The following is a 27,608-nucleotide window of genomic DNA, read 5'->3' as shown; positions in this document are numbered from 1 at the left end:
CCTTGTTTATTTAACTTATATGCAGAGTACATCATGAGAAACGCTGGACTGGAAGAAACACAAGCTGGAATCAAGACTGCCGGGAGAAATATCAATAACCTCAGATATGCAGATGACACCACCCTTATGGCAGAAAGTGAAGAGGAACTCAAAAGCCTCTTGATGAAAGTGAAAGTGGAGAGTGAAAAAGTTGGCTTAAAGCTCAACATTCAGAAAATGAAGATCATGGCATCCTGTCCTACCACTTCATGGGACATAGATGGGGAAACAGTGGAAACAGTGTCAGACTTTATTTTTCTGGGCTCCACAATCACTACAGATGGTGACTGCAGCCATGAAATTAAAAGATGCTTACTCCTTGGAAGGAAAGTTATGACCAACCTAGATAGCATATTCAAAAGCAGAGACATTACTTTGCCAACAAAGATTCGTCTAGTTAAGGCTGTGGTTTTTCTTGTGGTCATGTATGGATGTGAGAGTTGGACTGTGAAGAAGGCTGAGCACCAAAGAATTGATGCTTTTGAACTGTGGTGTTGGAGAAGACTCTTGAGAGTGCCTTGGACTGCAAGGAGATCCAACCAGTCCATTCAGAAGGAGATCAGCCCTGGGATTTCTTTGGAAGGAATGATGCTAAAGCTGAAACTCCAGTACTTTGGCCACCTCATGCGAAGAGTTGACTCATTGGAAAAGACTCTGATGCTGGGAGGGATTGGGGGCAGGAGGAGAAGGGGGCGACAGAGGATGAGATGGCTGGATGGCATCACTGACTCGATGGACGTGAGTCTCAGTGAACACCGGGAGTTGGTGATGGACAGGGAGGCCTGGCATGCTGCGATTCATGGGGTTGCAAAGAGTCGGACACGACTGAGCGACTGATCTGATCTGATGAAAATATTAAGATAATGATCTTTGAATTAGATAGTTGGATAGATAGATATTACAGATTCTTTTATTTTTTAAGATTTATTTATTTATGGTTGCGCTAGGTCTTTGTTGCTGCATGGGCTTTCTCTAGGTTCAGGGAGCAGGGGCTACTCTTTGTCGTGGTGCTTGGACTCTTTTGTGGCTCATGGGCTTAGTTGCCCCACGGCATGAAGGGTCTTTCTGGACCAAGGATCGAACCCATGTCCCCTACATTGACAGGCAGATTCTTAACCACTGGACCACCAGGGAAAGCCCACAGGTTCTTAAATGCATTCTTATGTTTTATTTTATTAAAACAAATATATATTATACAGAGATATTAGACTGAAGACTAAAGAAAGCTTGTCCTGTCTACAGTGTGGAGTTTACATGTACCAACTGATGGTTCCTACCTTTGCAGCCTTCCTGGGCTGGTTGCATAATTAGATGCTCTCCATACTTTGAGGTTCTTATTGACTTCCCACCCCTACTCCTGGTTAACTCCCAAAATGTGGCTTTACTTCATACTAATTTGAATTAGGATTCAAACACAATATAACATGAAACTTACAAAGTCTTGATCAATGACAAATTTTTGAAATAACTAGAACCCATTGGTCATAGCTTCCAGGCTTCCCTGGTACCTCAGCTGGTAATGAATCCTCCTGCAATGCAGGAGACCCCGGTTCGATTCCAGGGTCAGGAAGATCCGCTGGAAAAGGGATAGGCAACACACTCCAGTATTCTTGGGCTTCCCCAATGGCTCAGCTGGCTAAAGAATCTGCCTGCAATGCAGGAGACCTGGGTTCTATCCCTGGGTTGGGAAGATTCTCTGGAGATGGGAGCAGCTACCCACTCCAGTATTCTGTCCTGGAGAGTTCCAGAGGCTATACAGAGTCTCAAAGAGTCAGACATGACTGAGTGACTTGCACTCATCAGCTACAGAAAGAAGTATCTCCCATAAATTCTGTTAGTAATCCTTTTCTACAGTGGGAATATATTCTTCAAGGCACTGTTTAATAATTATATATTGAATTTTTCAGTGGATTAGGCTTATTTTAAAGTTCTTAGTGCAAGTATACAAAAGTAATAACAATACTTCATAAAATTAATAAAATCTAAGTTGAATACAGTGTATATTATAAAACATAATGGGATTAATTTTTTATTATAGTCAGTGATAAGACAGTATCTTTAACATGTAGCACCAATGTAATAAGCCCTATAAAAATGAGTCCTATTTTTAATAAGATTATTCTTCATAATAATATAAGACAAGTCCTATTTCTTTTAATGGTTATAGAATCATTCCTAGGTTATATTTATCTTATATATCTCTGAAGTAGATTTTTTTTTAAGTGGTAAGATTTAAGTTGGTTTCATCTTCAGTTAAGGACTTCTTGGTAGATTAATTATAAAAAAGCAGATATTGAAACATGAAAAAATTACAGTGTTTGTGTGATTGTGCACGTTTATTTGACTTTAGACTTTGACTGGAGCTGTTGTTCTTGTGTTAGAAATAGACAATATTTTCCCTCATGTCATGGCTTTGCTTTGTCACTTATTCTTTAATTTCTTACTGAGGTCTTCCTACTTTAAGCCAATATATGCTACTTATCAGTAAGAACATGTGTTGTGTACCAGTGACTTGTGTATCTACTAAATTTCCTGGAATATCTAGGTCTTAGGATTTTAACTTCTAACAATCAGTTCATATCTCACTTGACAAATTTGTTCATGTGATGATATACACCATTTGTTTATATCCATATAAAGAAATTATTCAAGTATAGGAAAACTTCTTAATTATTTGAGTAGTTTTATTCTGCATCTTTCATCAAGTGTTTGTTTGCTTAATTGAATCTAAAGACTTTGCTTTCAATTTAGTCATCAGTACCTCTCTGAATTACAGTAGGATGGAGTTTCAGAAAATTTGTGTGTTGTATTTCTTGTATCATACAGAGGAAAGCTCAGTTAGTATTTCCATTTATATATTTTTATTCATTTAATGAATATTTAATGACTATTCACCTTACTTCAAGGTTGTGCCAGACTCCATGGCCATAAAGGTATACAGGACAGACAGAGTCTGCCCTCATTGACTTTACAGTCTCACACAGAATACAGATAAATCAATGGGCAGCTGAAATTGAAGGGAATTCAGATACTGTGCATGCTCACAAACCAGGCTTCTTGAGGAATCAGATATGGCTTCTTGAATGGCCTTACTATCTTGGCTCAAAGGAAACTCTTCTTTCATCCCCAAAAGCCCAATAAAAGTAAATGTGAAAACAGAATTGGGGAGTGAAGAGTGAAAAGAGGGGATGTGCATAGACTGTTAGAGAGGAGTGATAGATACACGCCCACACACACACACACAAAAACCCCATACATTCTGGTAGATACTATTTGCTGTGTGCATGCCTTATATTTTACATTAACTTCAAAGACTTTTTTAAAGAGAAGTGTCCAGAGTACCCTTTGTTTTTCATGCTTATTTTCAGCCGGTTTACTCACCCCTCCTCAACTGGATCATGTTGCATTTTAAAACCCTGCAGAAAGCTCCCTGTGGAAAGGTCTCTGAACAATAGTGGACATAACAGCACTGTGCCGTATGCACTGCATTCCTGGCAAAATGCAGCCTCTGAAAGCTGCTGCGGTGGTCTCAGTCTCCTTGCTTTGGGGGGACCGTTTCTCTTTCTTGCAGTTATAATCAGGTATTTATGTTGATTTAATTTATACAGATTGAGAAATTACCCTATCAAGTCTGTTTAGAAGTCGAAATGTAAATCAGGAAATGGTGTAAAACATGAAATGATTTATCTCGCGCTATTAACAGCAGGCATTGCAAATTCATGCAAGGTGGTTGAGAATAGTGTGCAGTGTGCTGTTTACACAAGTTTCAGCTTCTGTTAGAGGATGTCTATTTTTATATATGACATCATCGCTGCTGCAGAACTCCCGTGGCCACTGGGATTTACTGTTCTTTCATTCCATTCTGAAAGAAAGCTTGTATTGATGTCATAATTGGATCCATCTTTTGGTTGCACTTGGAAATTGAAAGTAATAAGGGTGTTGTGTGGCAAGTCATGCAATATTTCAAGCAATTTATTTGTCAGAAAGATCACTGCCACTTTGTCCTGCCTCAAATTGTGAACACTGGTGGCTCTCTGTGCTTGTTCATGTTGTAAATATACTTGGCTAAAATTTAACTTTTAGTTTCAACAGCAAAGGTCCTTTCATCTTCAGCCATTTCATCTCTTATGTGATATTTTCTTTTCCTTCCTTTTTTTTATTTATTTTTTTGTCATGAGATTTTGCAGCGTTACATGCTGATTTGAAAAATGTCTTTTTTCTTTGGAAAAATCTACTATGATATTCAGACCTATTTCCTACCAGTGCTGAATTAACCTTTCCTACCAGTACTGAATGGATTAAGTTATCCATTCTAAGTTGTCTGTTTTCACTATTTGCAATATTGGGGTACTAGAAATGTTCTCTTTTGATTTTGAATCCTGTGTTAAAACATCATTGACTTGAAATACCTTTGTGTTAGTTAGAAGGTATTGTTGACTGACCTCTGGGAGAAACTCTAGCATGTGATTCAATGTATGGGTGTTAGGTTGACATTACTTGTGAAATGAAAATATTAATGATTCACATTAAAATAGTTTTTAAACACCTACTAGATTCTGTACATTTTTATGTATATAAATTTTCCTCCATATCCTCTCAAAAAATTTGTCATTATTTATATCTCAGTAGGAAACTTTTTTCCCTTTCTTTTACAAAAACTAGGAACAAACTTACTGATTAAAAAAAAATTACAGCTTTATTGAGTTAGAATTCATATGCCACACAGTTCACCTATTTAGCTTTTTTTTCTTGTTTTATAAAAAAATATGTAACACTAAATGTACCATCTTAACCATTTTTAAGTGTACAATTCAGTGGTGTTAAGAGTATCAGTAGTAACGACTGACTTGAGCATACCCAGTTAACAGATGTACCTTTCAGCCTTGGTGATTGTTTACATGTAGGCTGAAAAACAACTTTAAGATATTTTGGAAAAAAATTATTATAGAAGAACAATTGTTTGTATTAGAACAGTTTCTTATGGACTTAGTATGCAGTCAGTAGCCTTTATTTTTCCTATGTCTTTCTCTCTCTCTCAAGTGTAATATTGGTTGTGGTTGGATGTGAGATGGGGTTTAGAACTGCTAGCCTAGAGGAGAAATGACGTGACCTCAGAGTGGGCTGGATCTGAAAAATGAATGCTAATTGCAGTAAACGGTGGGGTAATTCCAAAGGGAAAAATTTGAAGATGAGAAAGAAAGTATTTGGGCTGTCTTCACTCTTACTCAGATATCTGTGAAGATAGTGTTAATTGGTCACCTATGGTTTTGGTACAGTCCAGAAGGCATTTAGGAGTGTCAGAAGATAGGTTAAAATCTTAAAATAAGTTGATTTGTGTACTTCTACTTTTTATCCATTTCTTTATACAGAATTTTAAACTGAATCTTCAAAAACCTGTTTGAATTATCAGGAATTTCAGAATACTCAGAAATGTTATTAGGAAAAAGACCATGTTGCCATTTGTTAATTCTGAAATAAGCACATCCCAATTCTCTAATGCAGAGAATGCTTGGGCCTCAGTGATATTCTTGGTGATATTGATGCCCTTGACAATAATGGGCATTCTTTTTTTTTTTTTCCCAAGGATGAATTTTTACTTTATTGATGTATAGTTCATGTACAATATTACATATTACAAGTATACAGTGTAGTGATTCACAGGTTTTAAAGGTTATACTCCATTTATACTTACTACAAAATATTGTTTTTCAAATGTTAACCCATCCCTGAGTTCCTAGGGTAAAAGCCATTTGATCATGACACATTATCCTTTCAGCATGAGTTTAACTTTCTCAAATTTTGTTTAAATTTTTTGCATCTACATTCACAGTTTTTTTTTTTAATTAAACATTTTGTGTTGGAGTATAGCTAATTAGCATTGTTGTGATAGATTCAGGTGAACAACTCAGCCAAAAATATACGTGTCTCTATTCTTCCCCAATCTCCCCTCCTATCCAGGTTGAATAATGGAGATTCTTAACAAGTACTTCAGTCTTTATATTGCTCCTTGGTGCAAAAGTTTGCCTAACTTTTGGGACTAACTTCAGTTCCATGGGGAGAGTATGGGCAGCTAGTGTTCCTGCAAGTGGGTTAAGTGTTTAGAAGTTCAGCTGAGGTAGAATCTTACTGGGTTTTGTCTTCAAGGAATGTAAGGACAGCTGACAACTGGATTAAAAAAAAAAAAGAACCAAGAGGCTGATAATTTTCTGGTTCATCTCTCAGAGCAGCAGTTGTCAAACTTCTCCATCTGAAGACTCTCTTCTTTATACTCTTAAAACTTTCTGAGGGCTCCATCAGCTTTTGTTTATATGAATTATCTATATCATTTCTTGGCATGTTAGAAATTGAAACTGAAAAACTTAAAAATATGTATTTGTTGGCTAATGAAACATAATAAACCCATTTTAAGGTTTTTTTTTTTTTAAGTGAAAGATGACTATATTTTACAAAACAGAAAAAAACATAAGAAGAGTGGTGGTGTTTTATAGTTTTCTGAATCTGTTTAATATCTGGCCTAATGGAACACATCTGGATTCTCATATCTGCTTCTGTTTTCAGTCTGTTGTGATGTGTTCTTTGGGTTAAAGTGTATAAAGTATGGAAAGGGAGGAACGTTTTAACAGCTACTTCAAATAATTTTACTGTTACACTCCGTCAAAATTTGACAAGTGGTAGTTCCTCAAAGGTTCCATTGCCATGAGGAATATAACACCCTGTCAATAAACTTTTAAAACTTGTTGTCCTTACTGACACATGGAATAGGTCTTTCTACTTATGTGTGATTTTATAATATCATGCATTAGTCGTTAAATTTAGGTCTTCTGAATTTTGGCATGTTATACAATATTTTAAAAAATATCATGTTTATTAATAACATTACCAGTCTCATTTTAAAAGGCTTTAATTATTGGGAAGCTGTAAAGCTTATGGTATTGGATATGTTTTCCCAACATCTAATTTTTACTTGAAAGCTAAAATTTTATCCTTGGCTAAGTTCTATAAGCCATTTTCCTCAAGGTGACAAGCTCAGTTTGTTCACTTATAAGAAAATATGGGCCAAGTACCCAGTTTTGAGTAATCCCAGCTTGTCCATTTTGTCTTCTTTCACATAAAATTAGTTTTCATGGAAAACCAAGTGCAGGGCCCTTCTGAGAGCAGTGCCCTTAGACTGTACACCTGTCAGGCTGCCTGTCCTCATTTCCTGTGAAATTCTTCCCCTTACCTCTTTTTCCTTCTTCCTTAATCCCCTTATAGATTCTAGGAGAAAATGGAAAGGTCCCAAGCTAACTTGGGGTGGAATCAGAGGAATTTAAAAATTTTCACATTAAATAATTGTTTTAAATATATTAATTGTAGTGGATGGTTGCCAACAATACATTTTGTAGTTACTGTGTAAAAGTGAAAGTGTTAATCACTCAATCGCGTCCGACTCTTGCTATCCTATGGACTGTAGCCCGCCAGGCTCCTCTGTCTTGCCTGGATTTTCCAGGCAAGAATATTGGAGTGGGTTGCCATGCCCTCCTCCAGGGGATGTTCCCGGCCCAGGAATCGAACCTGGGTCTCCTGCATTGCAGGCAGATTCTTTACCAACTGAGCCACCAGGGGAAACCCAAAAGTAATCTTTAAAGGTAGATGTTTTTTACTTTATTTATTTAGCATTTCTCATTTAGAGAATTTTTCTCCTTAGGAATTTTATTTTGGGGTCTCCCCAGAAAGTTCTCTGACTCCTCTTCCCTATTAAGATAATTATGAGCCATTATGTTGAAATTATTGGAGAAGGCAATGGCACCCCACTCCAGTACTCTTGCTTGGAAAATCCCATGGATGGAGGAGCCTGGTAGGCTGCAGTCCATGGGGTCGCTACTAGTTGGACATGACTGAGCGACTTCACTTTCAGTTTTCGCTTTCACGCATTGGAGAAGGAAATGGCAACCCATTCCAGTGTTCTTGCCTGGAGAATCCCAGGGACGGGGGAGCCTGGTGGGCTGCCGTCTCTGGGGTCGCACAGAGTCGGACACAATTGAAGCGACTTAGCAGCAGCAGCAGTATATTTAAAACTTCTCAAAATTTCTGAACTAGCTTTCTAGAACTCTGTGTTTATCCTCTAGTTTGAGTATTTCTTCTTTTTTTTCTTTTCTTACTGGCTTCCTTTTTCTTTTTTGGTCTAAATCAGCATGCCATCTTCACTCTTTTCTGCTTGTCCTGCTTATGTTAAGACACCTGCAGCTAGTTTCCTTTGTCTTCACAATGTGTGGTTTTCGTCTCATGGTTGTGCTCTAATTCAGTGCAATTCAGCAATCATCTGCTCGGGCAAGGTGTCTAGAAGGGTAGCACTGTTTTTGGGAAGGGGCTGGAAGTTTTCCCTGGTCCTGACTTTGAAATGGTGGGTTTGCCCTTGTAAGAGCTGGAATGTCTGTCTACATGTGCATTCCCTATAGGGTTATTGATCACTGTAGATTACTGCATCGCTTCTCGCTTAGAGAAATTTCCCCTTTAGCTGACTGTCTCACTTTCTTCCTTATTGCATTTTTTCCTTTATTGTAAATACCATGCTTTCTAGTAGTTTATATAATATTTTTTAAGTTTATTTTTTATTTGAGTATAGTTGAATTTACAATGTTGTGTTAATTTCTGTTGTACAGCAAAGTGACTCAGTTATACATATATATATGTGTACACACGTTATACATATATATATATGTATACACACACATTCTTTTTCATATTCTTTTCCATTATGGTTTATCACAGGATATTGAATATTGTTCCCTGTGTTATACAGTAAGACCTTTTTGTTTATCCATCCTGTGTATAAGGGGTCCCCAACCCCCCAGGCCATAGATCGCTACTGGTGGCCCATTAGGAACCCAGCTGCACAGCAGGAGGTGAGCAGCAGTTGAGCCAGTGCCACTTCACCTGTGTTTACAGCTGCTCCCCGTTGCTCACATTACCATCTGAGCTCCGCCTTCTGTCAGATCAGCGGCAACATTAGATTCTCATAGGATTACGAACCCTAACGTGAACTGTGCATGCGAGGGATCTAGGTTGTGTGCTCCTTATGAAAATCTAATGTCTGAGGATCTGAGGTGGAGCTGAGGTGGTGATGCTAGCGCTGGGGAGTGGCTGCAAATACAGACGATCATTAGCAGAGAGATTTGACCTCACAGAGACAGTTATAAATCAGTTGCTTGCAGACTCACATCAAAACCCTATCAGTGAGTGGCAAGTGACAACTGTATAATTATTTCATTATATATTACAATCTAATAATAGTAGAAATAAAGTGTGTAAGAAATGCAATGCGCTTGAATCATTCTAAAACCGCCCCACTCACCACCCCCTGAAACCATCACCCCCCGACCCCACTCCATCCCTGTCAGTCCATGGAAAAATTGTCTTCCATAAAACCACTCTCTGGTGCCAAGAAGATTGAGGACTGCCACTGTATATACTAGTTTGCAGCTGCTAGTCTCAAACTCCCAGTCCTTCCCTCCTCCCCCTTGGCAACCACAAGTCTGTTCTCTACGTTTTGATTCTGTTTCTGTTTCATAGATAGATTCGTTGTGTCGTATTTTAGACTCCACATAAAAGTGATACCATATGGTAATTGTCTTTCTCTGTCTGACTCACTTCACTTAGTATGATAATCTCTAGTTGCATCCATGCTGCTGCAGATGGCATTATTTCATTCTTCTTTTTTTTAGCTGAATGTATAATATTAATATTTTATTAGTTTTGGGTTTTATCTTTAAAAAGTCCACTGGATTGAATTGTGTGTCTTAAAATTTTGGCCCAACAGATTTTTTGTTTTTTGCTTCACCTCCTTGAAAAATATTGCCTGTAAAACAACACGCCATCAAGAAAAATAGGTTTTCTTATACATTTGCTCCAGGGCAGTCTTTTAGTAAGCATTCCATATGACACACTGTACATTTTGCTTATGTCCACCACACTGTTTACTAATCAGGATGACTTCTGAGGGTCATTTCTTCTTTCTGATTTCTTTTTTCTTGTCCTATCCCAGTTTGTCTTGGAGGTCAAGTATGGAATGAATGAGTGAATGCTACTTATTCTGTTTAGTGTTTCATGATAAGATTTATGTTTATGTGTTAATACCATGAACTGCTACTGTATAGTATGATCAAGAGATATAATTGTCCATAAATGTGATTCATCTGGCCAGTTGTGAGTAGTTCTAACAATTGTAGTTATCTGGTATTGATATGTACAATTAAATATTATTATTATATTTTTCTTTAAAAATAGCTGCATGATAGTAATTGAAAATTTCAAAGCACAACTAAAATATGAATAGGTAAAGTACTCTGTGTTTTTAGTTTTTAAGGAGAGGAAGAAAGTAGATGTGTGGTTTGGGCTTCGTTTGTTTATTCATTTATTTATGGAAAGGAAAATTGAATATTGTCATCTTAAGCTCCCCTGGTCATATTGGGAGGCTGACTTCTTTTTCAAGGGGACATTTAAAGAATTTCTGTGGCACCTAAAGTATCGTCTATATTGAGACCATCTCTTCTATATTTAATTATTTTCCAGGCAGATTAACTTGGAAGCATTTCCTGTCTGGAATATATTTAATTACATCAGACAGGCAGTCACAGTTCTATTCCTGGTCATGAAGTCCATTGATGAATTCTGCCTTCTAGAAATACTGTTATTTTCTTGTAGAGTGAAGATTATTGAACCATTATGAAAACTTATACATATTGATATTTATTTGAAAACAGATTAAAAAAATGAAACTATGTTTGTTAAAAATTAAATTTCCTGAAGAGTCAGCAGAGGCTTCAGAAGCAGATAGTATCTCGTATGCTACTGTATACCTTTTGCACCACATATATGCTGTTTAGTAGGTCCTCAGCAGTCTTGTGGTTCTGTACTGAGGTCTTTGGGTCAAATTCCCAGAATTAGCGTGAGTTAACATCACTAGGAGAGACATCATAGGTCCACCTGCATTGACAGTTCTACATAAGCATATATGCCATCTGTATAACATTAATTAATGGGTTGCCCAAACCTTGAGTGCCAATGAATTTTTCGATTTTCTTGGAAGGAATAAAGTTAACCCTTATTGAATACTTATGACATACACCAGTCAGCTGGGTGTTTTTCTCCTGATTACTTAATAATTTTTGGTTGCACTGGGTCTTCGTTGCTATGTGCAGGCTTTCTCTAGTTGTGTAGAGTGGAACTGCTTTCTAGTTGCAGTGAGCGAGCTTCTCTCTGTAGCGGCTTCTCCTGTTGTGCAGCACAGGCTCCAGGTACACGGGCTTTCTTAGTTGCAGCACAAAAGCTCAGTTGTTGTGGTGTGCAGCTGTGGGGCATGAGGGCTTCAGTAGTTGTGACTTGAATGCTCAACACAGGCTCAGCAGTCATGGTGCACAGGCTTAGTTGCTCCAAGGCATGTGGGATCTTCCTGGACCAGGAATTGAAGCCATGCCCCCTGCACTGCCCACCAATGATAGGAGTCTATCATCTCTACCACCAGGACAGTCCATCGACTGGGTGTTTTTTCACATATTTTCTCAGTCTTTCTGCAGTTTTGAAAGCTTGGTGATGGTGTCTCCACTGTTAGGAGATAACCATCCTAAGGCCAGAGGTGTCGGGTAATGTGTTCAGGGCTCATGGTCACACAGGTAAGAGTCGAACAAAGACATAGGTCTTTTCTGTCCCTGGTACATGAAATTCCTTATTTTTTAAAATGAATTTAACATATATTGCTTTTATGTTACTTAAATTTTAAATTTGATCTAAAAGATATATCTCAAATACTTCAACTACTTTAGATGCCTACAGTTTAAGTACCTTTAAAAGAAATAGACTGGAGCATAGAACGTCCACTGTAGCTGAGGCTGAAGCTCCAATACTTTGGCTACCTGATGCGAAGAGCCGACTCATTGGAAAAGACCTTGATGCTGGGAAAGATGGAAGGCAAAAGGAGAAGGGGGCAGCGGAGGATGAGATAGTTAGATAGTGTCAGTGACTCAATGGTCATGACTTTGAGCAAACTCAGGGAGATAGTGAAGGACAGAGGACCTTGGCATGCTACAGTCCATGGGGTCACAAAGAGTTCAGACATGACTGAACAGCAGCAACAAGAATATCCATTGTTATAGGTGCTGGCTGATTCATCAGTTTTTTGTTGCTGTTGTTGCAATTAGATGTTTTCCCTTTTTGAACCATGCATCTCTCATTAGGAAAGCAAACCATCCCTGGCCTGCCCCCACCCCCACCCTGCCCACCCCCCAACCCCGACCCCTGCTATTTAGCCGGAGAAGGCAGTGGCACCCCTCTCCAGTACTCTTGCCTGGAAAATCCCATGGACGGAGGAGCCTGGTGGGCTGCAGTCCATGGGGTCTCTAAGAGTTGGACACGACTGAGCGACTTCACTTTCACTTTTCACTTTCATGCATTGGAGAAGGAAATGGCAACCCATTCCAGTGTTCTTGCCTGGAGAATTCCAGGAATGGGGAGCCTGGTGGGCTGCCGTCTATGGGGTTACACAGAGTTGTACACGACTGAAGTGACTTAGCAGCAGCACTAGCAGCTTCATTCTAATACAGAAATGGGTTTTCACAGGCAACTAGTACCATTTCATAACAAAGGATGACTGTGTGATTAATTAGTGTATTTTAAAAGTTAGATCCACTTAAGCCAAATCTTTCTAAAGATCTTTTGTAAAAAGTATGACTTTCTAATGAACCAAAACAGTTCACAACTGGCTAAAAATAATGATTCTTTTAGAGATAAAAACACTGCCACAAAATTACTTGTGTATGAAAAAATATTGGTAGTGTTTTGGTAGTATTTAAGAATATTGTGCCTTCTATAAAACTGATTGTCTAGTTATATACAGCTTTTAATAATTCAAATTATTGCTACCATTAAGAGAAACACCTTTTACTTACGTTTTTCTAGGTTTGACAGCATTTAATTTGCAAATTAAAGGATGTTAACAAGAAAACCTTTAAACTATTGTCCAATTATCACTATAAATTTTTTTTTAAAGTAAGGACATTTTAATATTTCCTTCACAGCTGCCAAAGTAGGAGGACAAAGATCTCAGAATAAAGGAAAGTTGCCACCAGGAAATCTTATCCCATGATAGATTCATTTTCATTCAGATGGTCTTCTCTATCTTATTACCTGTCTCTTCTTATCACCCTGTCTTGCTACTAGCTAATGTTTGGGAACAGCCATGTTAGGTAAGATAACTTTAAGAACCTGAAAGGATTTTAGGAATTTGCCAGCAAACCACTTAATACAATTTATTTTTTCCCTATGTAATCACTGACATTCATCCTTTGCTTTTATTATATTTTTATTAATAATTGCACTTAGCACTGATATTTGTGAGATTCCATACATAACATGTGTCAAAATTGCACACTACTGCTTGGTACAAAGAAAGAGTTTTCTAAATCATAGCAGTTATTGTTTATTGTAGGAAAAGCCTTATTATTCAGAAATTTTCTTCACACTTAGCTGAAATCTGCCTCTCTACAATCTTAGTTTAGGCTTCTTGAAGGTTCTAGATATCTCTTAAAGCAGCACAAATAAATATTCATATTCCATTTTCCCATAACTGTGCTTCAGGACACCCTGCTTTGTTCAGCCTCTCATCTAGGTTAAACATTCCTAACTTCTTGTAACTTCTCTGACACCTTAGCATCTGGATTTTCTGCTGTTCGAATGTGATAACAAGTTACTCATTATCTCTTCTAATGTCTAGAATGGGTTGCTGTCAGTTACATGAAGTTGTGCAACTTCATCTTCTCCTGTCCTAGCTACAGCAGACCTTACTGTGTCCCCACCGTGTGCCTTAAATGTCTGATAATGTAACTTGAGATTATATTAGGGTTTCCAGACATTGTGGAGCTCACTTTGCAGATAACCTTTGCCACCTCCTACCCCACCATGAATTGTTCTTCTAGCCTGATCTTCTCTATTTTATGTTAATACTTGTATGAATGACATTTGGATGGTATACATTTTAAGCTGTTGAATTTAGACTCGCTGGTTTTCATCTACTCTTTTCACCTGTCAAGTTAATTAAAACACCAAATTTTGTCATTTAGCAAGTTGGACATATTTTTTGGTTGCACAACAATCCTGTGTCTATTTCCTCATTTTACAGCTGGTATAATACTGGGTTGCCCCTAAAGTTCATTCGTTCGAGGAATACATTGTTCAATACAGTTCTTGGTAAAAATGGAAAATATGTCTTTTATTTTTTACTTAAAACTGAACATACTTTTTGTTGTTTCAGTCACTAAGTTGTATCCAACTCTTTGCGACCCCATGAACAGCATGAATGAACTTCTTGGTCAATCCAATAACATTTCACAGGTTACTTTTGAAAAAGTTTAAGTGGAATCATGCATTCATTCTTCATTTAAACAATTACTATGTGTTAAGTAGTAGAGATAAAACATAATTTATCATTAACATATCAGACAAATAAAATGCTGTATGGTCCCTGGCTTCAACTAATTTACATTCCAGTTTGTGGTCAATATTTTTCTTTTTGTTGAATAGAAATAGATAATTAGCAATGTATTGTGCTCATGCAAACATACTAATCATAATGGAATAGGTTACATGCCAAATTACTAATAAAGATAACAATTGCCATTTATATTTGGAGTAGTGTTGCTCTATGAAATACTGCAGTCAGGAGCCCACTTTGAGGCCTTGTCCTTAGAAAAAGCAGTGAAATGATTACAGTTACAAGGGTTCTGCCTTTGAACTTGAGCAATTTGAGATGAAGTTTGGTCTTTTCTTAAAACAGGTTCTAGAGAATGAGGTAAGCTTTATGAAATCAGCTGTTGAAGTCTGTTTGTTTTTCAAATAAGTGCATTTTGAAAAGCTCCATTCTGTGTGTTGGAATTTCTTACTTGCTTACAGACTCCTTTATTTTTTTCGTTTGTCTGCATGTCTCCATTTCATGCAATTTTTTTTTAGGCCGTGCTGTGCAGCTTGCAGCATCTTGGTTCCCTGACCAGGGATTGAACCCCTGCCGTGGCAGTGAAAGTGCTAAGTCCTAAACATTTGACTTCCAGGGAACTCTCCATTTCATGCCATCTTTTAATCTTTCTCTTCTATCATGATCCATGTAAATAGTATATTTATTACAGATTGGTTAATTAGTTTTTCAATTATGAGTCAGATTCAGCATATGTAGTTTGTTATCAGATACCTTTTTGTGAAAGAAAGACATTGTCTGAAGATTTCTTTGAATATATCTTGAAAGTATATCTGGCTTGAGCATATATCTTTTTTGAACTCATAATTAGACTGTTTCTGATAATAAGTGCTAAGTCAAGTAATGGTTCCAAGTATTTTCTAAAGCCTGCATTAAACTAAACTCAGATATTTATTCAGCAGTTATTACGTCAGGCATAGTGTCGATATCTCTCATTTTATTTCATAAATTATTTTAAACAAAGAACCTAAAGTTACTTTTTATTGGTCAAAGTAGAAGAAATAAAAAATTGTAGCCCAAATTTCCTTTGTCAGGAGGATGTATGTGTGGGACCTGTCTGAAGTTTACCCAAAGGTGGACTAGATTATGTGAAATCAACATTTCTTTCTTTTTTTTTCAAGAAAGAAATCATAATACTAATGGGATATATTAGGTTTAGGAAAAGAGAAGTGAAACTTTGACCATACCTAACACAGTTTTGCATTGGCTTGGTGCTTATGGATTTGGTGTGGTCATATAGAAAATGGCATTTTAAAATGTCATTTCTTTGATGAACAATAAAACATTAGGATTTATGTTTATAACATTTTATGTTTCCAATATTGAAGAATTAATTCTTCCTTCCTTTCCAACAGATCTTCTCCAACCTCTGTAGTTTTTCCTCTGAGGAAGGGAGAAGAGAGAAAAAAATGACCATAGGATAGTGGATAAGTAAAATAAATGATATTAGAAACGTAGTTTCTATTTTATCTTCTTCCAAACTACTAACTGTGTAATCTTATACACTTTATTTTTCTGTGAAAGATGAATACATTATTTTATTGTTTCCCTTGGGTTTTGACCAAGCTTAATTAAATGTTTGTAAAGCACTTGGAGATCTATGGATAAGCACTGTAGATATTATAAATAAATAAATGCGTATTAATCCTAAATGTGGTTAATAATTACTGAGAAGAGCAGACCATTTTTCTCAACTTCATAGTAGTTAAAAGGGAAAACTGTAGGTAGAAAAAAGTATACGTGAATATGATGGGTTTAAATTTAGCATGGAGATTTACATTAAGTGATTTCTTGATGTGTATGTAATCTCTGTCTTTCGGGTCATTGTTACTGATGTGGCTCAGTGGTAAAGAACCTGCCTGCCAGTACAGGAGACACAGGAGACATGGGTTCATGGGTTCAATCCTGGGTCAGGAAGAGCCCTTGGAGAAGGAAATGGCAACCCACTCCAGTATTCTTGCCTGGAAAATTCTTATGGACAGAGGAGCTTGGCAGGCTACAGTTCATGGAGTCATAGAGAGTCGAACGTGACTAAGCATGCACGCACACAGACGTTCTCAACACAGGCAGAAAGTTGTTACGTGGTCCTTTTTCAGTAGCTGAATCTATTGAGTGCTATTTGCTAAACCTTGATGGTTAAGAAATAGGGTAAGTATAAGTAAATTCAGCCTAAGTGTGATTTTTTTCTTATTTGTGTAAAATCTGTAATACTGGGTTCTCTTAAATCTTCATATATTCTGTTTGGCATATCATAACCTGGTTAATTAAATTTCTGTGTACAAGGTAGTATGGATAGTAGAATTTCAGTACTGCCATCGTGTGTTTTTTAAAATGTGGAGGTTGTAGGCGTGGAGCCAGCTTGGGAGAGAAATCACAGCAGTCTTAGCACAAAAAAGCATCCAGTGCCTGAGGACATGTGATTCTGACTTCATCTACCAGGGTCCCCGATGAGCTTAGTTTCCTCTTTAAGAGAAGTGACAGGTTTTTCCGCCAAGACGAGCAATGTGAAACTTTCTTCCTAAGGTCGGCAGCCACCAGCATGGCCGTCATTTGACTTAATCTTGGAGAGGGGCTTCTGCCCTCTGAACCTGTGGGACATGGGCTAGATGGTGAGCGTCGTGTGACTTGATCATTTAGTTCTTGAGTTGCCATTGACTTTCTGTGTGTGTGTGTGTGTGTGTGTGTGTGTGTGTGTGTAGTAGTGGTGGTGGTAGTAGTAAAATACACATAATGTTTAAATTGATCATTTTAACCATTTTAAGTGTACAGTTCAGTTGCGTTAAGTACATTCACCTTGTTATGCAACCATAATCATCCATTTCTAGAATGTTTTCCTCTTACCAAACTGAAACTCTGTACCCATTGAACATAACTCCTCATTTCTCCCTTCTCCCAGCCCCTCCCAACAACCATTCTCCTTTCTGTCTATGAAGTTGATTATTCTGGGTGCTTCATATAAGTGGAATCATACAGTGTTTGTCTTTATGTGACTAAATTATTTGCTTAGCGTAGTATCTTCAAGGTTTATCCTTGCTGTAGCTTGTGAAGAATCTTGGTCTTTTTAAGACTGAATATCCCATCATATGTATAAATTATGTCATGCTTTATATATACATTCATCCATAGGTGGACACTTGGTTTGCTACTAGCTTTTACTTTTTTTCTTTCAAGGTTTTATTTTCTTAGAGCAGTTTTAGGTTTACAGAAAAATTGAGAAAAAGGTACAGAGATTTCACAGATATCTCTTCCTCCATGGATCATAGTCTTACTCACCAAAATGGTACATCCTTTTTTAAAACCAAGGATGAGCCTACCATATTCATGCAAAGTCCTTAGCTTACCTTAGGGTTCAATCCTGATGTTGTGCAGATGGGTTAGGACAAATGTATAGTGAGACATGTGTCCATCATTTTAATATCATACAGAGTATTTTCTCTGTCCTAAAAGTCTTCTGTGCACCACCTCTTCATTCTAGCTGCATCCCGTCACTCCCACCTGCAACCCCTGATCTTTACTGTCTCTGTAGTTTTGCCTTTTCCAGAATGTCATATAGTTGGAATCATACAGTACGTACCCTCTTGAGATTGGCTACTTTCACTTGGTAATACACACTTAATGTTTCTCTTTGTCATTTCATGGCTTCGTAGCTGGTTGCTTTTTCATGTTGAATAATATTTCACTACCTTGACATACTACAGTCTATTTATACATTTATCTACTAAAGGACACTTGGTATGGCTTCCAAGTTTTGGCACTTATGAATAAAATAGCTTAAATATCTGTGTGCAGGTTTCCATGTGGACGAATGTCTTCCACTGCTTTGGTGCACATCAAGGAGTGGGTTGCTGGATCGTCAGATAGAAGCACGTATAGTTTTGTTAGAAACCGCACTGCCTTCCAAAGCGGCCGTACCATCTTGCCTTCCTATCGACAGTGATTCAGAGTTGCTGCTGCTCGTCTCCTCACCAGTGGAGGCGCTGTTATCAGTGCTCTGGATTTTGCCCATCCTAATAGGTGTGTAGCAGTATCTCATGGTTGTTTTGATTTGCATTTCCCTGATGATATGAGATGTGGATCATCTTTTCATGTCCTTATTGCCATGTGCACATCTTCTTGATGAGGTTTCTATTAAGGTCTTTGGCCCATTTTTAAATCAAATTTTATGTTATTGTTGAGTTTTAAGAGTCCTTTGCACATTTTGGACAAGTCCTTTATCAGATGTCTTTTGCAAATATTTTTTCCCAGTCTGCGGCTTGTCTTCTAGTTCTCTTAATATTGTCTTTTAAAGAGCCAAAGTTTTTAATTTTAGGGAAGTCCAGCTTATCTATTATTTCTTTCATGGATCGTGTCTTTGGTGTTGTGGCTAAAAAGGCAGTAGTGTACTCAGGGTCATTTCTTCCTGTCTTGTAGGCGTTTTATAGTTTTGCATTTTGCATTTAGGTCTGTGTTCCATTTTGAGTTAATTTTTGTAGATAGTGTAAGGCCTGTTTCTAGATTATTATTATTATTTTGCGTGTGGATGTCTATTTGTTCCAGCACCATTTGTTGAAGAGACTATGTTTGGTCTATTGCATTGCCTTTTTTCCTTTGTCAAATATCAGCACTGATTACTTTTAAGTAGTTTATTTGTCTGTTATAGAAAGATATTTGGTATTTTGATAGAGACTCATTTACAGGATCAAATATGATCTTGTCAGTGTCCATTCTTAGTCACTGAGGATTTCATTCATTCAAAAACCATGTAGCATGCTGTATACTGCAATACCAGGGGCACAGAGGCAAGCATGATGCCAGTCCTCATAGACAAGGGCGTGTAGCAGGGTAAGCACATACTAACTGCTCAAATAATTAAGTGTAAGGTCACAGCATGGCAGAGAAGGGATCCACAATATGGTGGTAAACTTGAGGACGTTTCACCAGGGTGTTGTGAGGGGTGGAGTAGGAGTCAGTCCGGATAGGGAGGTCAAGGCAGAGGAAATAGGGTGCAAAAAGGTCCTCTTCCTCTTCAAGGAAGCAGTGGGAAGCCATGGGTTTTCTTGATGTGGAAAAGGGGGCTCAGTGGATTCAGGTGAAATGACCAGCTTTTAGTCTTTAAAATATCTCAGATGTCATTTGTTAAACTGGTTGAGTGGATGAAGTTAGAAGTGAACCCAGAGAGTTTCCTAAGGAGACTTCTGTGGTTTTCCAGGCAAAAAAATCATGACTGTAGTGTGATGATAGTGACGGAGAGGAAGAGAAATCTGAGTTTTAGAGAGAACATCATTACTGGGATATCGTGGTGGATTGGATGTGGAGAGGGTGTTAAGGGTGACTTGCCAATGTCTCAGTCGTGTCTCAGGACCATGGTGGTCCTCTGTTGAGAGGGCAGTGGGATGAGGGATGATGGAATCAAAGCAGGTGATTCCTCAAGAGGTCAGGTTGTGAAGTGGGAAAGCCATCAGACAGTAGTAGCCTGGTAACCTCAGGAGAATGCAGGATCTCGGCAGGATTTCTAGGTTTGGTTTTGCTTTTGAGATGGGAAAGACCTGACTGGTTCAAAAGTCAGTGTGGGGAACCTCTAGTGGTGAGAGAGAGGTTGAGTATATGTGGGAGAGAAGGGGTAATGGATAATATAAGAAGTCTGTGAACGGGGCATGTCTGGGAGAGGGGGATCCAAAATAGAGATGTGGGGGGCCTGGCTGCCTTCACGTGTGAGGGGAGGAAAGAAGATAAGCGCAGTGGGTGTGGCTTAGGTAGGGAGAGAGGGAAACGGGAGTCAGCAGGCGCCAGCAGCTCCAAAGTCGAGATGTTCCGTATTTATTTTCTGTTATGTACTCCATTTATGGGTAGAGATGACTGTGAGAAATGGAGCAGGGCTTCCAGATTAAGATGTCCACTATAATGCTCTCTTTTCACATAACCTACTTACCTGGGTGGAGTTCAGAGTCTGTGGCAGAATAATACAACCTTATTAAATTTCAACCTTCTGCTTCTAAGTTTTTTTTTTTTTTTAATCCTGAGCAGGTTTATTTTGATATTATTTGCAAGGTGCTATATGTGTGTGTGTGTGCGCGTGCGTATGTATGGGTGTTTGTGAAAAATCACATCTTCTAAATTTATACAGAGCTTGCATTTTGTGAATTTTAGGTGGTTTCCTATAGCACAGCGATATTTGAGGGTGGGGAAAGTGGTCACATCCATTCTTGTTTCTTCACCTTGGTGAAAAACATCATATTTTAGTTCAAAGCTGTTCAAGTAAGTCCTTGCTCTGCCTTCCCACCCTGTCTTCAGTGATATTATTTGGAGTCAGCAATCAATGGATTCCACCCCTCTGAGACTTGCTTAACCTACAGCTGCTGATACAACACAGGCAAGAGCACGTTACTTTATCTGAATTGTCCATCGCTACCTTAATGAGTGAAATGGTTAAGGAGAGGAGGGGGCGAGCCTTAAGGAACGTGTGTACCGTTTGAGCTGAATATTTCAGTGTATATAGGGGAGGGAGGGCGAGAGAGAAATCCACTTACATCACTAGAACTGCATTGACTGTGAGCCTTGCAGGTTAAGAGACAGACTCCAGTGTCTTGCTTTCTGCAGGAAGCAGCAATGCCGCCTGTTTCCTAAGAGGAATTTTTTATTTAGAAAAGGAAGCTTTCTCTCTACCCAGGAAATGGCTTTCCTTGTGCGTTGCTATGCCAACTGCCTGCAGCCATGGTCCTCCAAAGTAAGCACAATAATGTAATTATATTGGTGTATTGCATTCAGACTCCTGCTTCTCGAGACTGTGTGTGTGTGTGTGTGCATGTGCCGTGTTTCTGTTAGTGACTCTCTTGCTGGCAGTCCTGGTTGTGTTGAGTGTGAGGGACAGACATCATTAGATCAAATGTCCATCAGTGTCATGCCGCTCAGATTAATTGTGCAAACTTGGTTAGTGGAGTGGGACAGAGATCACTGGTCACTGCTCCGTCAGCATCACTGGCAGCCAGGGAGGAGGTCCCGATTCACACGCTCTGCCCTGGTTCTTTCTTTCTTCCTCTTTCTTCTTTTTTCCATGGTCGGAGGGGTCCGTACGTGTGATTGCAAATGAGACAAGAGTATTAACAATGCTTGGCTGAATGCTGGAGACTGGTTCCTCCACCACCCTAATATCATTCTGTAGGAAGCTTTTTGGAGGAGAGTCTGTGTGCAGTCAGCCATTTTAGCTTTTTTTTTTTTTTTCCTCCTTTTCTTTTGCCTCTTGTTCTTCAGTCTCAGAAATGATCTTGCTCTCGGGGAAGACTGAAAGCTGGATAAGGTTTCCTGGGTCTCGCCATAGCTTGAGATGGTTAGAGTTTCTGTGTTATAAAAATGGAGACCAGCAGGGTCGGGCAGATCCCTTTTCTGGTCCGCAAGTGTGAGGGTTTTCAGCTCACCGGTAGTGAGACTTGAGGCTGCAGCTGACTCTCCTCCTCCTCCTTTTTTTTTTCTTCTTGCTTTCTGTTTTTTCTTTTAATTCATTGCTGTCAAGGGTGACTTGCCGTCCATGAGAGACTGTTACATGATGTGTAAATTCAGCCCAGCATATGTTTCTTCATTATGAAACCACTAGCAATCCCAGCTAACCATGGAGTTATGGGCCAGCAGGAGAAACATTCAGTAAGTACCTCAAATGCTGCTTGTGCTTCCATCGCACGTCATAGAGAACGGCTTTAAAATGGGGATGATCACTGCTTCTCTTTGAGGGGGGGCAGGGTTTTTAGAGGGTATGACATTCTGCTTGGAGGAGGGAGGGTAAGTTACAGCTGGTTTGTTCTTCCAATTTTATTGTGATTAAAAAAATTTTTTTTAAAGCCAAGACCAGTAGTCCACTTAAAGCAAGATCACGAACATTGGTAGATATTGGACGGCTGCTTTTTATAATCAGAAATTAAAGCTTGATAATTCAGCCTTAACTTAATACTTGAATAGTTTCTTAAAAATATTTGCATAGTTGAATTTCATGAGAGATCACTAAAAGGTTATTGGGAACAGGCGTCTGTAGTACGGAATTCACATGTAGGCTTGGGGGAGGGAGGAGAGCTTTGGCTATTGATTTGGTAATAAAACGATCAGTGAGACTCATCTGACTTCTTAATGTGTATTAACAGGTGATGAGAACACAGGGTTCTTTTTAATGCCATGAGTGTTGCTTCTTTATAATTGATCCCATGAGTCAGCCGTGCATTTGTCATGCTGAAATCCCACAGGCAGCTACTGCTGTTTGCGAGAAACACTTTTCTCTGGTTAATTCCAAGTCCCAGCCTCCTGCTCCAGGAATGCAAGTTCTCACTTTGCTGCTTTCGTATCACCATGTTGGAAGTTTGCTGCCATCACAGTGATTCATATGTGTGTAAATATGTATATTTAACTGTCCCGAATGAAAATGCATATATTTAGGCAGCTTATATAGTCATTAGTCTAAATATTTTTAAAACATCTATTCTTATATCCTGGCATTTGGTGAGTATTCTACTAGGGTATAGGAATTATCTTTTATGTATACTAAAATGGTTGAGATGTTAAACTTCAAAAATGGAGATAAATCACTGAGGCTTTGAAAATGTATAGACAGAAGGCTACGAATTAGAATATTTAGATGCCTGGATTTGTTTGTCTAATTTGGTTTTGTTCACCATCATGAACAACATTATTAACTAAATCTGAGAGGCTTTCTGGGATCCTGCGAGTGCAGTCCCAGGGTGGGAGCCACGGATGTTCCTGGGCTGTGGCCGTGTTGGAGGCGTGTTTTGATGCAGGGCTCGGAGCCCAGCCCCGTCATAATGAGATCCTTGTGGTACCTCGTTAATTAAATCTCTTCGGATCAGATCCAAAAAAAGACCAGCCTTATACTTAATTTCACTAATAAGAAATGTTGTTATAGAGAAGTTCCACTCTGGTTAGATTTTATTAACAGGGCCTCTGACGTGAAGCTGCTCTGCACTCGGGAGTTTTCCAGGGACCAGTAAGCACATTCCTTAAACAGCACTTGAGGAACCTTAGAAGCAAAGTTCAAATCACCGGCTCCTTGTTTACCTTTTTCATGGGTCCTTTCTCAGAATGGAGAGACGGGGTTACTGAAACTAATAATAATATAATTATTTTTCATTTTATTTTATTTTGTCTGTGCTGGGTCTTCACTGAGGTGTGTGGTCTTCTGTAGCAGAGGCGCTCGGGCTCTCTAGTTGGCATGTGGGCTTAGTTGCTGCACAGCATATGGCATCTTAGTTCCCTGATCAGGGATTGAACCCACCTTCCCTGCAATGGAAGGCAGATTCTTTACCACTGAACCATCAGGGAAGTCCCAATAATAATATGATTTTAATTAGCAGAGAAAATTGTTAAACTATTTACTGGTGGGGAAGGAAAAAGTTATGACTACATTTGTGAATATGGTATTACCTGTTCAACCACTCAAACAGTGCATAGAGGCCTGTTCCCAAAAGCATATTTATTTCCTAACAAGTGCTTTATGTTTTACTAAATTCCAGGGTAATGCTTTGATAAAAGTAGCCCTAGCCATAAGATTTCTGTGAGTCAAGTGCTGTCTAGAAAACATGTCAGGGGTGTCTCCCATGACACTTCTGTGACAGATTGAAGTCCTGGAGTTCTCTGTCCAGAGCAGCGTCTGGGGCGTGGTTGTCAGGGTCTTGCTACCTGGTCCTCGTTGATGAGGCCTTTGGTTATCTAGGCTCTGCTGGTTAATGAGCAGACTTTTAAGATTTGAATGTTTGCAGGAGTTGAAACAGGAGAATCTTTTAAGATTTTAATTTTGTGCAGGAGTTGAACAGGGGAATAACTTTCCGGCTTTCACATAGTAGGTGACTCAGTAAATAGCGGTTGAGCAAACGTGAGTGGGACGCCCCTCTTTGCCCTGTGAGGTTTTATGAGGTTTCACGAGGATAATGTCAGAGTTAATTTTAAGTGAGTAAAACTTAGTAATGTCAAAAGTAACTTCCATTTTTTGCCTCTTCAAAAAGTTTGTGGCTGTTAAGTGGCTTTGTTTCTTTGACTTAGATGGGAGTGAGATGCTGAAAGGCAACACCATTACACTGGGGGCTTTTTTGCTGCAGCTGTGGCTGAGCCCAAGGAGTAAACTCAGTTTCTGTACCTTGTAAGAATCTTTAGGATCTTAGGGGCTTTTTATTCTTGCCCCGTCACACTCTGTGTGTCATCTCAGCTGCTGGCACTTAACAGGCGCACATTAAACATTGTCGAATTTCTCACGTGCATGAGTTTGGAACTAAACCCTTTACACTAGTGTATTCATATGTGTTGTCACCTCTCCTCACTGGTCCTCTCCACCTGGCCAGGCGTGAATACTGAGGTGAACACCTGGGCGTCACCAAGACCTCGCCTACATCTGGGTTCTCTTCTCACCACCTCATGTTCACTCTCCAGGGGAGCCTTGTGATCTGAGGAATTTTGACAATAAGAGATTATTAACATTTTAAAATGTGTGATAAAACTGCATTTCCAATAGACTACTATGAGACACTAGGGGTACAGACTGTTAATAGATGTTATATGAGAAAAGCTTCACAGGCTTAGTAAGTTGGGGGAGACCTAGGGGTGACATGTGAGGGGTTGTTACTATGTTTATGAGCTGTTCTGCCTTCCACCCTCCTTTTCACCCACTTTGGATGAACTAGCGGGAAGAGGGTTCCTTAAGTGTGCTTTTGAAAGTTGTGCCCTATAGAGTGACTTAGAAACTTTGTACATTTTTTTAAATGAGTCAGTTAAAATAAGTCAACTTGATACTACTGAACTGATCATCTGTTTTCCAGTTGCACTTCTCGGTAGAATTATTGATATGTGTAGTGCTCTGTTGGAGAAGGTGATGGCACCCCACTCCAGTACTCTTGCCTGGAAAATCCCATGGATGGAGGAGCCTGGTGGGCTGCAGTCCATAGGGTCGCAAAGAGTCGGACATGACTTCACTTTCACTTTTCACTTTCATGCGTTGGAGAAGGAAATGGCAACCCATTCCAGTGTTCTTGCCTGGAGAATCCCAGGGACGGGGGAGCCTGGTGGGCTGCCGTCTCTGGGGTCGCACAGAGTCGGACACGACTGAAGCGACTTAGCAGCAGCAGCAGTGCTCTGTACTTACAATAAGTGAGACTTCAGTTGTGATTAAATGATACTTTTAAAAAAGTGGCTGATATAAGAAAATGCCTACTTAAATGCAGGGAATAAACAGTGATAGCTATCATTTGTTGAGCACTTGTATGACAGGCGCAGTACCACATGCCCTGACTTTATTTTTATAACAACCCTCTAAAGAAAGATTTATTATCACCCTTTTAGATATGCTGAAAATGAGCATTAGAAAGATTAAAAAAATACTTTTCCTCAGGACTAGTAAATGGTGGAGCATCACTGGAGCCCTGGTGTGTCTGATTTCATAGCCCTGCTTTACCCACTACTCTGCCTTGCTTCTCTTTCTATGGCCAAGTTTAATCTAAATCAGTTGTGTGGACTGTGTAGTTATCAGAGCTGAGGTGAACTATTGGAATACACAACTTTAAAAAAAGGCTTGCTTTACTCCTGCTACTCTTGTTTCTCCTGGTATGTGTGATCAGGAAAAGTTCATATATTATGATCAAAATTATCTTACAAACTTTTAAAAACATAGTTTTGTAAAACTATTTGATAGATAATAATACTTCTGTCAACCTGTCACAGAAGGACAAACACTCTATGATTCCACTTATAGGAGGTCTCTAGACCAGTCAGATTCATAGAGACAAGAAGTAGAATGGTGATGTTACAGGTTGGAGGAGGGGGAAGTGGAGACTCTGTCTTGTGGGTATGGAATTTCACTTTGGGAAAATGAGAGAGTTCTAGAGGTGGATGGTGGTGACAGTTGCCCAGCATTGTGAGTGTGCTTAATGCCTCAGAACTGTACACTTACAGGTGGTTAAAATGGCTAATTTTATGCTTTCTATATTTCACCATAATAAAAGAAAATTAAAATGTTAAAAAAAAAATAGTGCCTTGGTGTCTTTTGATGTTGTCTTGAGGCTGGAGTTGGGATGATCAGGAACAGTTATCATTTGGCCCAATTCCTTTTCCTCCTGCTCTTCTGTGTTTGGTCCTGTTACAGTTTTAATTGCTGTTTAACTCTTTCAGCATAAACTTGATGCCTCAACTTCTGCTTCCTTTGTAACTTCTGACGGCCTGCCCCTGGCTACCTGTGCTCCACGGGCATCTCTGACCAGGCTGTTCCACAGTCCCATTTCTGCTCACGACCATCTCTCTGAAGTCCACACTGGCCATGACTCATCTGTAGCCACAAGTCATCATTTTATGAGCCTAAGTTCCCACTGGTCACCAAGGCCCTCTGTAATCTACCTTCTAACTAAGGAGCACATTTTTTCCCCCACCTGTGCTTTTTTCATTTAGGACAAGATGCTCTGATTACAGACACTAAGGGCTCATTTTCTTTTCTTGCTTCTCAGCCTGCAGTGCTGTGTGCTTGACTTTCATTTGCTCCTTGCTTCTATTCATCTCTGCTTCCTCTGAATGATTTAGTGGCACTTAATATGTAATTCTTAATTTTATTAATTTTTGTAATTGGTTTGGTCTTTACAGTTAGATGAGACATTGTATCTTGGAGTGAATTATCCACCTTCCTGGTACCAGGTGTGAAGGATACAGTTGGAATGAAAAACAGTTTATCAGCTGTTGAGAGTACAGAATAGAGAGGCTTTTCTAGGATGGAAGAGTCACAAGTGAGGCTTCCAAGGATATGAGGAATTAGAAGGTTATGAAAAAAACAATGAGATCATCACTGTTGGAATGGATTATGTCAGGGAGAATAGGGCAATACAGGTGGCAGAGGAAGGTGTTAACCTGACAAATTAATGGCCATAATATGAAGGTCCAGCAAAGGAGTTAACCAACCACCTCTTTTCCGACTCCCAACTGTCTAACTAGAAAGAGCTAAGAAAACTTAATTTTTAAAAAATTGCTTTTATCCTACCATGACAGTCTGACCTTGTCTATAAACACTGGGTAGAGTGTCTTTTTAATAATTTTACTAATACATTTTCCTTAGCAGTGTGGAAGATAG

General features: G+C 38.9%; 1 protein-coding gene across 22 annotated transcripts in view; it reads left to right on the top strand.

Annotated features, from left to right (window-relative positions):
* The window catches only part of RAPGEF2 (Rap guanine nucleotide exchange factor 2), a 275,356-nt gene that overhangs the window by 156,303 nt on the left and 91,445 nt on the right, over positions 1–27,608 (top strand). For 3 of the 22 annotated variants that reach the window (XM_055550923.1, XM_055550922.1, XM_055550919.1), the window contains exon 1: positions 18,413–22,153. The exons of 17 other annotated variants lie outside the window; for them this stretch is intronic. In XM_055550923.1, the coding sequence (XP_055406898.1) occupies positions 22,094–22,153 (60 nt within the window). In that variant the 5' untranslated portion in view covers positions 18,413–22,093. Of the gene's footprint in view, positions 1–18,411; positions 22,154–27,608 lie in introns of those variants that run through there. 2 more of the 22 variants (XM_055550921.1, XM_055550920.1) reach the window with 1 other exon arrangement.

Source organism: Bubalus kerabau, chromosome 16 (assembly GCF_029407905.1).
Source record: "Bubalus kerabau isolate K-KA32 ecotype Philippines breed swamp buffalo chromosome 16, PCC_UOA_SB_1v2, whole genome shotgun sequence".
In the NCBI taxonomy this organism is placed as follows: Eukaryota; Metazoa; Chordata; class Mammalia; order Artiodactyla; family Bovidae; genus Bubalus; species Bubalus kerabau.
This window is presented reverse-complemented; position numbering and strand designations above follow the sequence as displayed.